Raw genomic sequence first — 12,867 nt, 5'->3', positions numbered from 1 at the left:
GTCCTCCTGCTAAAGGCTAGCGTTTTAGGTGCATTAGAGTCACTGTAGTGGCACGCCTTGACGCTAAGCCTTAAATGATTCCCCACAAGCACGTCTGGTACTCCATGGCTTGAGCGCCACACGGTCCTGACTCACGTTTGATTGTTACAGATTGAAGGTCTATATTTGAGTAGCATCGCCGGATTGCTTCAAAATTGAGAATGGGACTTGAAATCCTGCCAACGTCTTGGTCTGACTATTCCTCAGCTTCTGCGAACAACCTAGTCAACGTCCCGTCCAACACCGGTCCACGAGCAAATGCTTTGAATAGAGGCACAGCAGTCAAAATGTCCTCTAGCCGCCAAGAACAGCCCAAAGTAATACTCAAGCCCGTAACTTCCGAGCGTGACGTCCCAGACCTCGCCAATATCAACGAGCAAGCTCTCGAGGGCGACCCAATGAAACAGTGGATGATCCTCTACCTTGGACGGACAGAGTGGGACAGCACCGTTGAGGCCATCACTGGAGCATTGACAGACCCGAACTACCATCTCGTCAAAGCCGTCATCCCAGATATGGATGACGCAGGCAACGAGAAGATTGTAGGGTTCATCCAGTGGATGTGTGGGTATATCCACCTTGAGGGTGGGTATAACAGCGCGCAATCGAATTGCAAGAAGGATCTTGAGCCAAAGGAAGTTGTCAAGGATGTTATGGATCCCGCATCGGAGCTGCCGGATGAGCTTGCTGAAGAATCATCGCAAGCCACGAGCGCGGAGGATAAAGGTCGTGCCCGTCGGCTGAAGAAGGGTGAGGCCCAATATCTCGAGACCCGGAACGCGTACATTGGTGCCATTCGCGGTAAGAAGCACGTATATATTCGTCGGATCATGGTCCTGCCTGAATATCATGGCCAAGGGATAGGAAAGCAGTTGTTGAAGGTTGTAACGGATAGCGCTGACGAGCAGAAGATTGTTTGTTGGCTTTTCGCGAGACCGGCTGGTGAAGCTTTGTATGCCAAGTCTGGCTTCAGGGTGGTTTCTCTGACTGAGCTGGATGAGCCTGAGGATGGCTTTGTGTGTCCTCCTGGCAAAGGTATGATGAGGTTGCCGCAGCCAAAGATATAATAGTGCAGTGAGCGGGAGTTGATGGAGCGGGTTTATGCCGCCTTCTTCAGGTGCTGCGTGCTCGCGCCTCGCACGAAAGCATTGCTGAGCTCTCGATAGGCTTCGTAGAGGATCCAGGCTGGAACCCATACCCATATAGTGTTGAAGAAGAATAAGTATAGCCATAGGTAAACAGGGTCAGAGACCGCAAGAGAAGTATTGGCAGACAGCCACTCCGGCGCGAAGGTCATGAATCCGCCGTAAAGCTTTTGTCGTTAGTCAGTCAAGCGGTGCAAGGTCGAGGAACGTACTTACCTCTCCTGTACTGAGAATCATGGCAACGAACCACATTCTTGCATCAAGTCGAGCTCGTAGACTCGAATCCGTGGTATTAGCGATTTTCGAGATGAGATAGCAGATATATGCGGCAGCTGGCCCAGCACCCAAGACTGTAAGAAGCTCAAGGGATATGACGGTCAGATCTGAACCTCCCCAACGGGTATCCGCTTTTGCGTACTCCTGCCATAGTCTTGCCAGAGGTGCCGTCGAGTAATAAGAGCCATAGTTTCTGTCGGAGTAGCCGAGGAAATGAGGTCCACTGCGACCAAGTGATGCTGGATGGGGATGATCTGAGGTTATGTTGATTGTCTCGTATGAGAAGAAGCAGTGATAGAGGTAGGAGCCCTCGATGATGCTATGAGTGAGGAAGTCGTAGGCGCACCAGACGAAGATCCAGTAGTACTTTTTCGATACTGTCTTCGGGAGAACGGTGCCGGCCAGAGCTTGAGCTGCTGGCATAAAGGAGAAGGCGAGAGCTAAGGAGAGACCTGTGCCTAGGTCCAGCGTGAAGGGCGGTGGTGTTGCAGGAGGCGGCATTGTGGTGTTCGTCTTCTTTCGTACCTGGGTGGGAGGCGATGCTGGTGTTGTCAGTTTCGACGGACAGTTATCGACCGCTTGAAAGAAATTGTTGACAAAGGTTCATGCGGCCGTCTGGCATGTCAAGCTTCTTATGCTGGAGCTTGGAAGCTTAATTGATTGACAGCCCAGGGGCCTCCAAGCCTAAGATTTGGCACACCGGCACCAGCCGGAACAGCTGCATTGGCGCTGGAAAACGGGCAGGTTTAGCGGCCATTCGGTTATGCTGGCGAGTACGAGGGTATCTTCTGCCCTGCTGCATCGCGCTTCTTTGCCTTTCTCTCCATAATTATTATTGTCGTAAAAGAGCAACTCAACGATGCATCAGACACCATACCCATCGCTTACAGAAAGGACTAATACACTGCTATCCTCCGGTTCGACAAGATGTGCTGATCTCCTGTCTCCGTGGCCCGCAAGAAAGAATGAACAGCATATGATCAAAAAGTCTCTACACAAAAGGTGGGGATTGCTGCATAGCATGACTGCTACTGCGCCACGCATCCAATAATGGCGAAGAGGGCGGCGATTCTCATGCATGGTGATTCAGGCAAGCCATCGTTGAGCAACCTGAACATGCCGTGCTCTCGTACTAATAAAGTAGGCTTCCTCTAACAGCGACTGTTGCAATTTCAAACATTGGACCCAAGTATTCGTATTCGTTTGCTGACACACTGCTTTCTGAGCGTGGAAATGGCTTTCGGCGTAGGTATTGGAGACCTTGTGCTCATTCTTCAAGGCTGCATGAAACTCTACAACAAGATAAACGATGCAGGAGAGGTCATCGACGATGTTCAAGACCGGCTACAGGAAATCCTTGGTTGGATAAAACCAATTCAAGCACATCTACATGACAAATACGGCCCAGCTAGAAACTACGCCGAAGCACCAACCATACAAGCAATAGTTGACAAGATGAAGGTCGAAGCAACAAGCATAAGAGAAATCTTTCAGCGGTTCCGTGAAGCAGACCGCGACGACGACATTTGGGGTTTCGCCCGCCGCATCAGATTCGCAGTGGGAAGTAGTACGAAGGAACTTGAGAATCTCATCACGACCATAGAACGACGAGCCGACAACTTAGACCGGCAAGTCAGACTGATGGACAGCAAACATCTCCAAAAACAAGTGCGCCAAGCCCAAAAGCCACTCAGAGGAACCTGCAAACGCCGTAACGTCAAGATATTGTTCGTTGATCCGGCAAACGTCGGGCGCTCAATGGTGGCTCAAGGATATGCCCAACTCGTCCGTGAAGCCACAACACGACTCAAAAAGCCCTGGTTCATCGTGGCGATTCACTCGGCAGGTATACACGTTCGCAACACAGGTCCGAATGGTCTAGCCGAACTACAAGATGAATTGAAGCTGCCGTCAGTGGAGGCTGATCAGGCGCCCAGAGCGGTGGCACAATCCGCACTATTTGAGAACAAGTACTTCAACTATGACTACAAGACAACCATAGCAGAACGCTTATCCAAGCAACGTAGTCGTGGCCTGTCAAGAACGACGTTCAAGGACTACGACTACATCTTCGTGTTTCGCTTCAAAGACAATATCGCCCTTCAGAAACTTAAAGCCAAGACTAAGAAAGCCTACGGCGCTCAATTCGTATCAAAAGACAAAGGCAAGATCGTGATGCTGGGTGAATACCGAAACCAGAATTCGTGCGAGATCTCTGGGCCAAAGACACCGAAGGGCAGTACCGGTCCCAGCAGAGAAGATTGGGACAAGTGCATGGGCATGATCAAAACTGGATTCAAAGGCTGGCTGAAGGACGAGCTCGACTGGGAGGAGCCATGGATACATGCCGCCAAGACGAAGCAGGCGCCTGCTCCTACTGCTCCTTCATCTCCTTCGCCGCGTGTGATCGAACGAGCACCTTGAAGGCCTTTCTACCGGTCTTTGTCCATGTTTTGGTTGGCAAACCCTACCTCGATTCAACTACCACCCTCAACTATCGAATCCACTGATCGTGACTACAACACAATACCCTGGTGGATGGGCCTCGAGGCATGGACCCGATCTCATGCTTCCTTGTTACTGAAGTAAGCTGGTGGACTAGCCTCTGCGCTAACCTTCGCGACGAACCTGCCCAATGCCATCATCGGCCAGTAATGCGGATAGTACTCATATTTCATCATCATCCAGTTTGGCAACGACGTGCCTGTGTGATTTGACTCTGGCCACGTCCTGCCTTCTGCAATTATCTCCAACCCATCTAGCGATTCAGCCACAGCTCCCGGCTTGCCGCTCTGAGCAAACCGTCCACGACTAGTCTGCGTCTCAAGCAGATGTCTGATGCGTCGCTGAATGTTGACGTCCTGGGTCGACTGGTAAGCTAAGAGGCCCATCAACGCCCATGCCGTTTGCGACGGGGTCGACTCGTGCAAAGGAATATCTTTGGTACCATTTTCATGCTCGGACGGCTTCCAACTGTAAGACCGGCTTGACTCTCCCCAGCCACCATCGACATTCTGCCAGGAACTGAGGAAATCAAGACCATGGTGCACACGACCGCCCAAGTCCTTGTGCGTACCACTTTCGAGGAAGTATCGGAGCCCACAGAGAACGGTACTGGTCCCGAAAACATAGCAAGAACCCCACCTGCCATACCAAGATCCATTGACTTCTTGTTCACTGATGAGGTAGTCTATTGCTCGAGCACAAGCTCCTCGAATTCGGAGGACACGCTTACTGAGTCCAGGATGTGCAGCTGAGGACTTTCCGTCAAGCGCAGACGAGGCTGCCAAGAATAAACCAAATGCTTCCAAGACCCTACCAGTCACGTCAGGCGAAGGCGGATCGCAGAGCAGATTTTCGACGTCGCAGAACGGAACCTTGTTCAGGTAAAAATGGTTGTTGTCAACTTCGAACGCTGCGTATCCTCCGTTGGAGCTCTGCATGCCTATCAGCCATTCTACAGCCGAGACGACACAGTTGGACTGTATCATCGTGGCATCATGCTTGAGAAAGACTATGACTGCTGCTGCTGTATCGTCAACATCGGAGTTCCAAAAGTCATGATATTGGATACTCCAGGCGCCTGGACTGATAAGGGGCCTGTAAATGCGCCAGTCACCGTTGCAAGCGGTGTTTTGCATGCGTTGAAGCCACTCCAGAGCCTTTTGAATATGGCTGGAAGCTTGAAGTTCTGCAGCCGTGTCCTCAAAGTAGCTGCAGGAATCGAGTAGGCCAATGCACATCAGAATTGTGTCCCACACAGGTGAAACAGTTGTCTGAAGATACATCTCACGGCCTTTGCGCACCACATGTCTTTCCAAGGCTTCCAATCCACGAACCATACGCGGGTCATCTAGCGTAATTCCTTCGACGTGCATAGCGATGAGCGCGACCATTGCAGGCGGGTACCCAGGTGCATAATCCCCCGATGCCTCGGTACGCGTCAGGACGAATTCCATACACTTGCGAATCGCAGCTTTGCGAAACCATGAAATGGGAAAGAGACCAATAGCACTTTGCAAATAGAGGACGTTGTCTGCGAACTTCATTGCAAATGAAACCCAGTCTCGATTCACAGCCAATTCCCAATAGTTTTGCCCACAAGTGATGCGTTTATTCTCAGGATCGCACCACAATTCGTCCAGATAGCTGTCACCTGACAACCCACCTGAAAGCTCAAAGACGGGTTTGTGATGAGCCAGAATAAGCAGGGGTACGATAAAGGACCGCGCCCACGCTGCCAAGCTGTAGATACTGAAGGGCATGTTTGCTGGGATGAAGATGAGCTCTGCCGGCATCTGAGGATAATCTGACCAAGAGAGTATGCCAAACAAGGCAAGCCAGATTTTGGTAATGTTTCGGACGGAGCTGATGCCCCCTTGGGAGAGGATAGACTTCCGAGCAGCCTCCATCGTGGGGGACCCGCAGTCGACACCGAGAATTTTCAGAGCCAAGTACGCCTCGGTAGGGGACGAAACATGACTGGGAGCGTCTGGTGCGAGTGCCCAAGAACCGTCCGGCCTTTGCTCTTTTCGGATATGGTGAATCAGTGCTTCTTGGTCGGCACTGATATCGAGCTTGAACCAGGTCATCAGAAAGATGTATTCACAGGTCATGGTGACATCAACAAAGATTTCACCACACCAGTGGCCATCTGGTTTGACGTTTCGATAGGCGTAGGTCCGCGCTGCAGCAATAGCCTCCCTGGCCTGTTGATGCAGATGCTGGACCGTATTCGCACCACTTCGCGTAGCTGGAGCATTCTGCTCATTTTTGGAAAGGACCATGTCTGCGTTTGAGGCCATTCTCTCGATGTAGCTTGAGGTGCAAGGCCGTATGTTCTGCAGTCGATCGAGGACGGAAGCAGATGGTAAGAAAAAAATGGGAAGCTTCGTGGAGTAGGGCTTCCTCAACATGTACAAACTTATCAAGTTACTTTTCACTGTCAGCTAAGCGGGAAACCTGCACACCCGTACCCCTTTTCTTTGATGCCAACCGCATATTGTCGTGCCGTGTTGTGACTCTCCGACGACCAGACCAAAACGGAAGATCTACGTAAACTGTGACTTGTGTGGTAAATAGTGTTAGGACTTTGTACCGGTGACAGAATGACGGGACAACAAGAGAATGAGACGGTGCACACAGGAAGGGCGTCCGCATATGTGGGCGCCATGTTTTCAAAACAGGTGAGAACGGGGATGAATACGCCGATGGCAGAACAATATCAGGCCCGAGCTGATGGGGAACAGTGACTGACTCTGCCGTTCCGAGGTGTGTGTTTCGTTGACATTTGCATGCAAAGGCCCTCACCACTTGACAGCGTAACGAGACCACCGCATCCCCTGAGGCGCCGATTGGAAGAGTGTAGGCCTTGACAGACATCATAGCCAGTCTGTGGTATGCATGTCTGTAGCACCTTCGTGCAAGCATGTATGATATGCCTCATCACCCGGCAGGTTCAGTCCATGTACTTGCAAAGTTTTTCTCTGCCAGTGGCATTGGAATCACTCCATGATGAACGTATCCGATCCGCTGCGGTTGTGGTCTGCCATGTTGGGACAGTTTGGTGGCTGTGGTAGCTTGCTCAAAGTAGGACGCACGATGAGCTGGGAGCACGACGCAATTTCCGGATAGCATCGTGATTGCAAGGAGAGAAGTGCCCGCCGTCGAACAGCAGTGTCAAAAGTACCTAAAGATAGATCCTCGAGTCAATTTACGTGATTCCGAACAATATTGAGGATGAACTGCAGCAGGCAAACAGGAGAAGTCGCGTAAACTATCTGTCTTGGCAGTCTAACCGTAGCCGGATTACGCTTATGGTCGCTCCATGACTGCACGCTTCCCAACCACCGTCTTCGCTGATTCCTTCCATCTCGACATCGCACAACCTGCTTCTGACGTGGTCCGACGACTCTGACAGTCAAAAATGCGCCACTGGACCTCAAGCGAATGACAAGAGTTACATGCAGCACATGAGTTCATTCATGGCGATCATGAGGTCTTGGTACTCGTAGTCAGGGAGTCCGTTCGAGCTTCGAGTACTCTACCACGAATCTATGAGTGCAAGCCTGAGGCGCGCCCCTATCACGAGCTGAGATTTTCTTATGCGATTCACACACCCACAGCATTTGACAGTCAATAATATGCATGGTAGGGGGAAAGAGCCTTCGCCTACTCTGGCTGGGCAAGGGATTGCCTAATATCCCACTGGCCATAATATGTACCGGGTTCCGCTGGCCGACGAAACCGTTCTCGTGCTTCGTTCAATCGACTTGAGATGCACTCGATATCGAGCACCATCGAAAAGCTGGAAGTTGTAATTGGTGGGAACTCACCCAGAATGTCAGGAATGCACAGTATCTCGGATGATTTCAAACCCACGGTCTTCGTCCTGGCTTCCGGCATCATGGCACTTGCCACGTACGCACTCAAAGCAGTGCTCTCTGCCGGCAATGTTCCGCCTCACTTGTGCTGGCCAGCACATGCCAAGTATCAGTGGCTCGCAGGACTACGAGGGCTGAGAGATCAGGACCTTGATCTTCGGACCGTGCTCCTCACAGCTCATTCGAGTGTGCGTGTGAAGCATATTGTCCGAGTGCCCTTACACAAATATGGCTGACCTCAGCGTCCCAGCAGGCCAAGGGACAAGAAAGCCCTTACGCCATCACCACACTACTTGAAGGGCCAACAGTCATACTACCACCGAGCAAGGCAACATGGATCGGACGCCTACCCCAGCATACCGCAAGTTTCGTGGAACAGGCAAAAGATCAGCTTTGTCTCGAGTTTACGATATTCGACTTAGCCATAGCGAGCGACCCTCTGAACATCCGGACCATCACAGTGCTCATGAGACAGGATGGCGAGGCTTTCATAAAAGGTATCGTCCAAGAAGTTTGCGCCACCTGTGGGGAAGCTTTCGGATGCGACGCATCGCAATGGACCAACGTCAACCTCTGGCGATTCACGTCGGCGGCTGTTCTCAAGAGCATTCAGAGTATGTTGGTGGGTAGATCCTTGTGTAAGTTCGCCTTTCTGGTTCAAGGAGAGACGAAGACTCTCATGCTGGGCTTTCCGAGAAGGCAAAACAGCTCAAGTTCACCACGAGGGCGAGGGGTTGCGCCCTCCCCGACTCATGCCACTCCAGCTGCTGTACCCGTGCCATTGCTATTGTCTCTGCAGGACTGAGGATCAACAGAGGTTGAATTGGCGGATGTCAGAGGTACCGATAAGAAATGTTAGAACGGACAAAGAACAAGACGCGAACACCACGGTTTGTTCTGGTGTTCTTTCTAGATCAGTCGCGCAAAGGGGTAATGGCGACTGGTCCAATCCTCAGGACATGTATGACCAGCTCGAACAAGTGCGGCAAGGCACCGACAATCCGCCTCGGAGTGCTATCGCGGTCGTATACAACGGCTTCTTCACAAAACTCAACACAGACTCGGCTCAGAATTTATGGAACAGCACGCTGTCTACACAGGGGAAACAATCGACTCCCGAACAAGAAGCAATGGTCATCAACCAGAACTTATGCTGGCGTCTAATGATTGTTACCCACAGGTCGCACTTCATCTGCTACGCTTCTAGGTGATCGTTGCAGTGCTTGCGCCCTTCCATGAGCAAGGTCTCCCAATCACTTCACTACTGATGCATTTGACAATCGAAACAGCTGTCTGCATCCTACCACAATCGCTTTACCGAGCCCCACCCACCCGAACTTATTTCTCACTTCAGGCACAGGCGTTCATCGATGACTGCGTTGCCAAACTTTCTAACAGACTCCCGACTGGACATGACACCAGACCACTGAACTCGGCATTTCCTCTCTTGCAACATGACAGATTCAACCCGGGGCGCAAGGCAGAGGACAAAGTATTGACGAACTTGGGCGAGCAATGGTTAAACGACGAAATCACCTCAGATGAGCTCAGCTCACAGGCCATTTCTCAACTCAATGCACTGAACAAGGGACGTAAGTTCTTTGTACCACGGAACATAGCTACTATTTGGAGCCGGCTGGACCAGATTCAAGGTGTCAAGCCTAAAATTCGTCAATATGTTCCAAGCAGACTGATTCGATCGTCGATGGCGAGACTGTCAACATGGCAGTATACATGAGAGAGCAAGCTCTGGCCATCGTACGCGAGGATCCAGAAATGTCCCAAAAGGGGCAGGAAGAACTTCTAGCTGCGAAGATTCCTGGCGATCCAGGACCATGGAGGCAATTTCTATATCGCGCCGTTAGGAATGCAAGATCAGAATTGAACATTTACCGAACGGGAAGCTCGGTAGAAATTCATGACGGCAGCCACAGTCAAATGGGCAGATGTCATGTTTTACGTTCAGTACTACTAATATCTCTTAATTGAACTTATCAAGATTCAGCCCGGAGATTTCCCTAACGCTTAAGGCTTTAGCGGCGATGTATGGCCTTCTTACCACGCCCAGTTCCCCAGCCACAACACTACTAGTATGAACTTCGGCAGACATTTAAATGAGGTATGCAAAACTAGGCAAGAAGTTACGTGATAAAGAAGGGTGCAAACGAGATAAGCACACGCAGGCGATTAACAACTATAGGGATACGCAGAAAGGTCTTAAGGTTCGTATCACTTCATGCAAGTAGAATATTAAGGGTGCTAATATATACAAGATAATGGAGATGGCGTGCCCACTCTGGAACAGGGCGACTATCGCTACGAACCTCAAAGTCTCGAACCAAAGGATTGTCCGGTATCGAGACGGTATCGGATCTCGAGAACGCCCATCACTGCTTCAGTCGTCGGCCTGGTAACTTGCACGGCTACGTTAGCGTACCAGTCAAGCAAGGGCACGCCAGGACCCTGCTTGATTGTTACGGTGACACATGCTTGGGTAATGTGATGCTTTTGATGGGCGACAGGCTTCTTCAGGGCGAGGACTGTACAGCGCAAAGCACAGGCTCCGTCCGGAATATGACTGTAGTCATATGTGCCCACCAGTTGCACGAAGCAGATCCTGGCGTGCCCCAGGAGCACAAGACCAGAGGCTTACTCACGGCTCGCAGACTTGTGGTCTGATCGAATCTTGTTCTGAGGATGCACGTCGATGAGTGGGCTTCTAGTGTCAACTCCTCGGGCCTGGCGTCTCCCACAACATTCTGGGTCGAGGTCAAGGAACCGGGTTGATATTCTGAGAGAAGAGGTAGGTAGTAATCAGGCACGATATGGTGGGACAAGTGATGCTCATACTCACGAAGTGGTTTAGGCAGAAATGAAGGTCACCTTCGGCCTGATAATAACGAACGCTGCCGGCGAGAGTATAGGCGGTGAAGAGTCGTAGCCCAAACGAGCATAATGATGTACTGTAGATGTAGATCGAGTGGTGTTGGGCCACTATAAGCATTGTGGCAATACTAGAACCTTCCCTGATGCATTTCGGCATTAGCGAATATGAGAGACGTTCGCAAGCAGTTGACGATAACTGGCGTCCTCCGCGTGCCGGAAGGTATCGTGACTGTGGTGGGTTGTGACATTTTCCTTCCCAAGCAGACTCAAACATCGTCTACCCCAATCGCTCTGAAGATACCGTTGGTGTAGGCATGCATGGATAGTCCTCTATCTGCGAGCTCAGTTGAGAATGCACTTCCACACTCGCAAGTGTAAAATGTACAGTAAGCATGTAGGATAATTGAACAAGGGAGAAGGGGTGTTGATTAAGGATATCATTATCGTATCAGCTCATGCTCGCTTATACAGCTCATGGGTCTAAATCACCTAAACGCCTAGCCATCCGCACGATAGGGTATACCCAAGATACTGCGTTTCTTTCATTGTTGTCTGTCAAGTCATAATCATTCCCGTCGATGTGCCCTAGCTCTGATTCTGAGGTTGTACAGGTGGAGTACCGTTCACACCCGCTGCCTCTGGGCCAGCCGTGCCGTTCGTACCACGACCCCCTTTCCTGTTGTTCATCTGCCACTAATGGAGTTTGTTTGGTGGAGGTCCGGATGGAGGTGCATAGTTGTGCTCGTTTGTGTACACATTCTGCGGCGGCTGCATCTCAACGTCGTTACGCCCGCCAAAGTAGCTCTGGTTCGCACCACTAGAGTTGGTTTGGTTCCCGTAGTAGCCGCCTTGCGGGACCTGGTTGGTGTTCTGGTTTCCGTACTGAGGTGGTGCTTGGTAGTTATCGTTCGGCTTGTAGGCGGGGGGTGCACCGCCCGGGAGTGTTGCCATCCAGCCCTGAATTTTGTTAGTCCATATCACAGATGAGGGTGTCCTTGAGATACTCACGGTCCCTTGAAACGGTTGCCTCCCGGCCTTGCGTCTTCGTCGTTGCGAAATACAGGCACAAAGGAAGAAGAAGAGGAATGCGACAATGAGGATGACGGCCAACGCGACCCATCGGCCCCAGTCACCCCATCTTGATGTACAAGAGTAATACTGCCTAGTATAACGGTTGTAGCAGGTCGCCATGGTGGCTGGTCTATGTGGTATGCGAAACGCTCGGTAAGGAGATAGTGTGGATGGTCAAGTGTAGGTTGCCGGTTGTTGTGTGACGATCAATAATGTTGTTGTCGTCGTTGAAGTTAGTTGTACAGAACGTGTTTGTTGTTGTACAGAATATGGTTGTTATACAAGACGCGACTGTCGCAATGCGATGAGTACAACCAAAAGGATTTGGAATTTGATGAATGCGGAGAGAAAAAGTGAGGCCAGCTATGATGATTCAAACATCAAATACCAGAGAGGCGCAGCTTGCAAGACAGGGCTATGCGAAGTGAAAGGTGTGAGAGGCCCAAGCGAGCAAACCAATAGCGATGATGTAGTGCCTTCCAAGCCGCACTTTCGCGCTAGTAACAGCCCATGACGCATGCACTGAAATGCCAAGCTGGATTCGGCATAGGAAAGTACGATCGCCAAGTAAGAAGGCTGTTTCCACCCAATGTGCTTGCTGCCTCTGACATGATCTTGGTCAACAACGATCTTGTTAGTTGGCAGCAGTAGTTCGCGGAGTTGTACTTCAGAGTTCCATGACTTCTTGGATCGATCACGCTTGTGCAGAGCTGAGCTGTGGGTGGAAGCTCTGTAATGCTAAGGCCGCTAGGCACAAAGGGACCGAGGATACGAATACGACAAAAGAGGCGCAGGCCCGGCTTTGGCTCAGCCTGATCACGAGATGCAGAAAGTGGCGATCTTACTTGTGTGAAATCAGGCAAGGATTATTGTAATTGTACTAATTAGAAGTAAGAGCTATGTAAGGCCGCTTTAAGTAAACAAACAATGCCAAGACCCACGTAATATCACACTTATTACCGTCTGCCTAGGTCATTCGATGTTCTGGGATACTAAAGCGCTGTATCCCGTGCTGCACTGTTGTATAGACCACGGCTACATACCAAGACGCTGCGCGATCAATCCCT

The 12,867-nt window shown here is 50.9% G+C and overlaps 6 protein-coding genes across 6 annotated transcripts; 3 read left to right on the top strand and 3 right to left on the bottom strand.

The window, feature by feature from the left end:
- Nucleotides 1-326: 326 nt before the first annotated feature.
- On the top strand, nt 327-1,106 carry PMZ80_000071 (uncharacterized protein; the record flags this gene model as incomplete). Its single annotated transcript, XM_064868525.1, has 1 exon — nt 327-1,106. The coding sequence occupies one exon, from the start codon at nt 327-329 to the stop codon at nt 1,104-1,106; it is 780 nt and encodes a 259-aa protein (XP_064734022.1).
- Nucleotides 1,107-1,138: 32 nt separating this feature from the next.
- PMZ80_000070 (uncharacterized protein) lies at nt 1,139-1,961 on the bottom strand (the record flags this gene model as incomplete). Its single annotated transcript, XM_064868524.1, has 2 exons — nt 1,139-1,351; nt 1,401-1,961. The coding sequence occupies 2 exons, from the start codon at nt 1,959-1,961 to the stop codon at nt 1,139-1,141; spliced, it is 774 nt and encodes a 257-aa protein (XP_064734021.1).
- A 732-nt stretch (nt 1,962-2,693) lies between these two features.
- On the top strand, nt 2,694-3,884 carry PMZ80_000069 (uncharacterized protein; the record flags this gene model as incomplete). Its single annotated transcript, XM_064868523.1, has 1 exon — nt 2,694-3,884. The coding sequence occupies one exon, from the start codon at nt 2,694-2,696 to the stop codon at nt 3,882-3,884; it is 1,191 nt and encodes a 396-aa protein (XP_064734020.1).
- Nucleotides 3,885-4,024: 140 nt separating this feature from the next.
- On the bottom strand, nt 4,025-6,265 carry PMZ80_000068 (uncharacterized protein; the record flags this gene model as incomplete). Its single annotated transcript, XM_064868522.1, has 1 exon — nt 4,025-6,265. One exon carries the CDS (start codon nt 6,263-6,265, stop codon nt 4,025-4,027), a length of 2,241 nt encoding a protein of 746 aa, XP_064734019.1.
- Nucleotides 6,266-7,800: 1,535 nt separating this feature from the next.
- Nucleotides 7,801-8,648, top strand: PMZ80_000067 (uncharacterized protein; the record flags this gene model as incomplete). Its single annotated transcript, XM_064868521.1, has 2 exons — nt 7,801-8,031; nt 8,094-8,648. 2 exons carry the CDS (start codon nt 7,801-7,803, stop codon nt 8,646-8,648), a joined length of 786 nt encoding a protein of 261 aa, XP_064734018.1.
- Nucleotides 8,649-11,422: 2,774 nt separating this feature from the next.
- PMZ80_000066 (uncharacterized protein) lies at nt 11,423-11,920 on the bottom strand (the record flags this gene model as incomplete). The annotated part of the gene is made up of 2 exons (XM_064868520.1): nt 11,423-11,686; nt 11,738-11,920. 2 exons carry the CDS (start codon nt 11,918-11,920, stop codon nt 11,423-11,425), a joined length of 447 nt encoding a protein of 148 aa, XP_064734017.1.
- Between the last annotated feature and the right edge of the window lie 947 nt (nt 11,921-12,867).

This window comes from Knufia obscura (genome assembly GCF_036327395.1).
Source record: "Knufia obscura strain CCFEE 5817 isolate CBS 148926 chromosome Unknown scaffold_1, whole genome shotgun sequence".
Classification (NCBI taxonomy): domain Eukaryota; kingdom Fungi; phylum Ascomycota; class Eurotiomycetes; order Chaetothyriales; family Trichomeriaceae; genus Knufia; species Knufia obscura.
The sequence above is the reverse complement of the archived record's forward strand: the minus strand, read 5'-3'. Positions and strand labels throughout refer to the sequence as shown.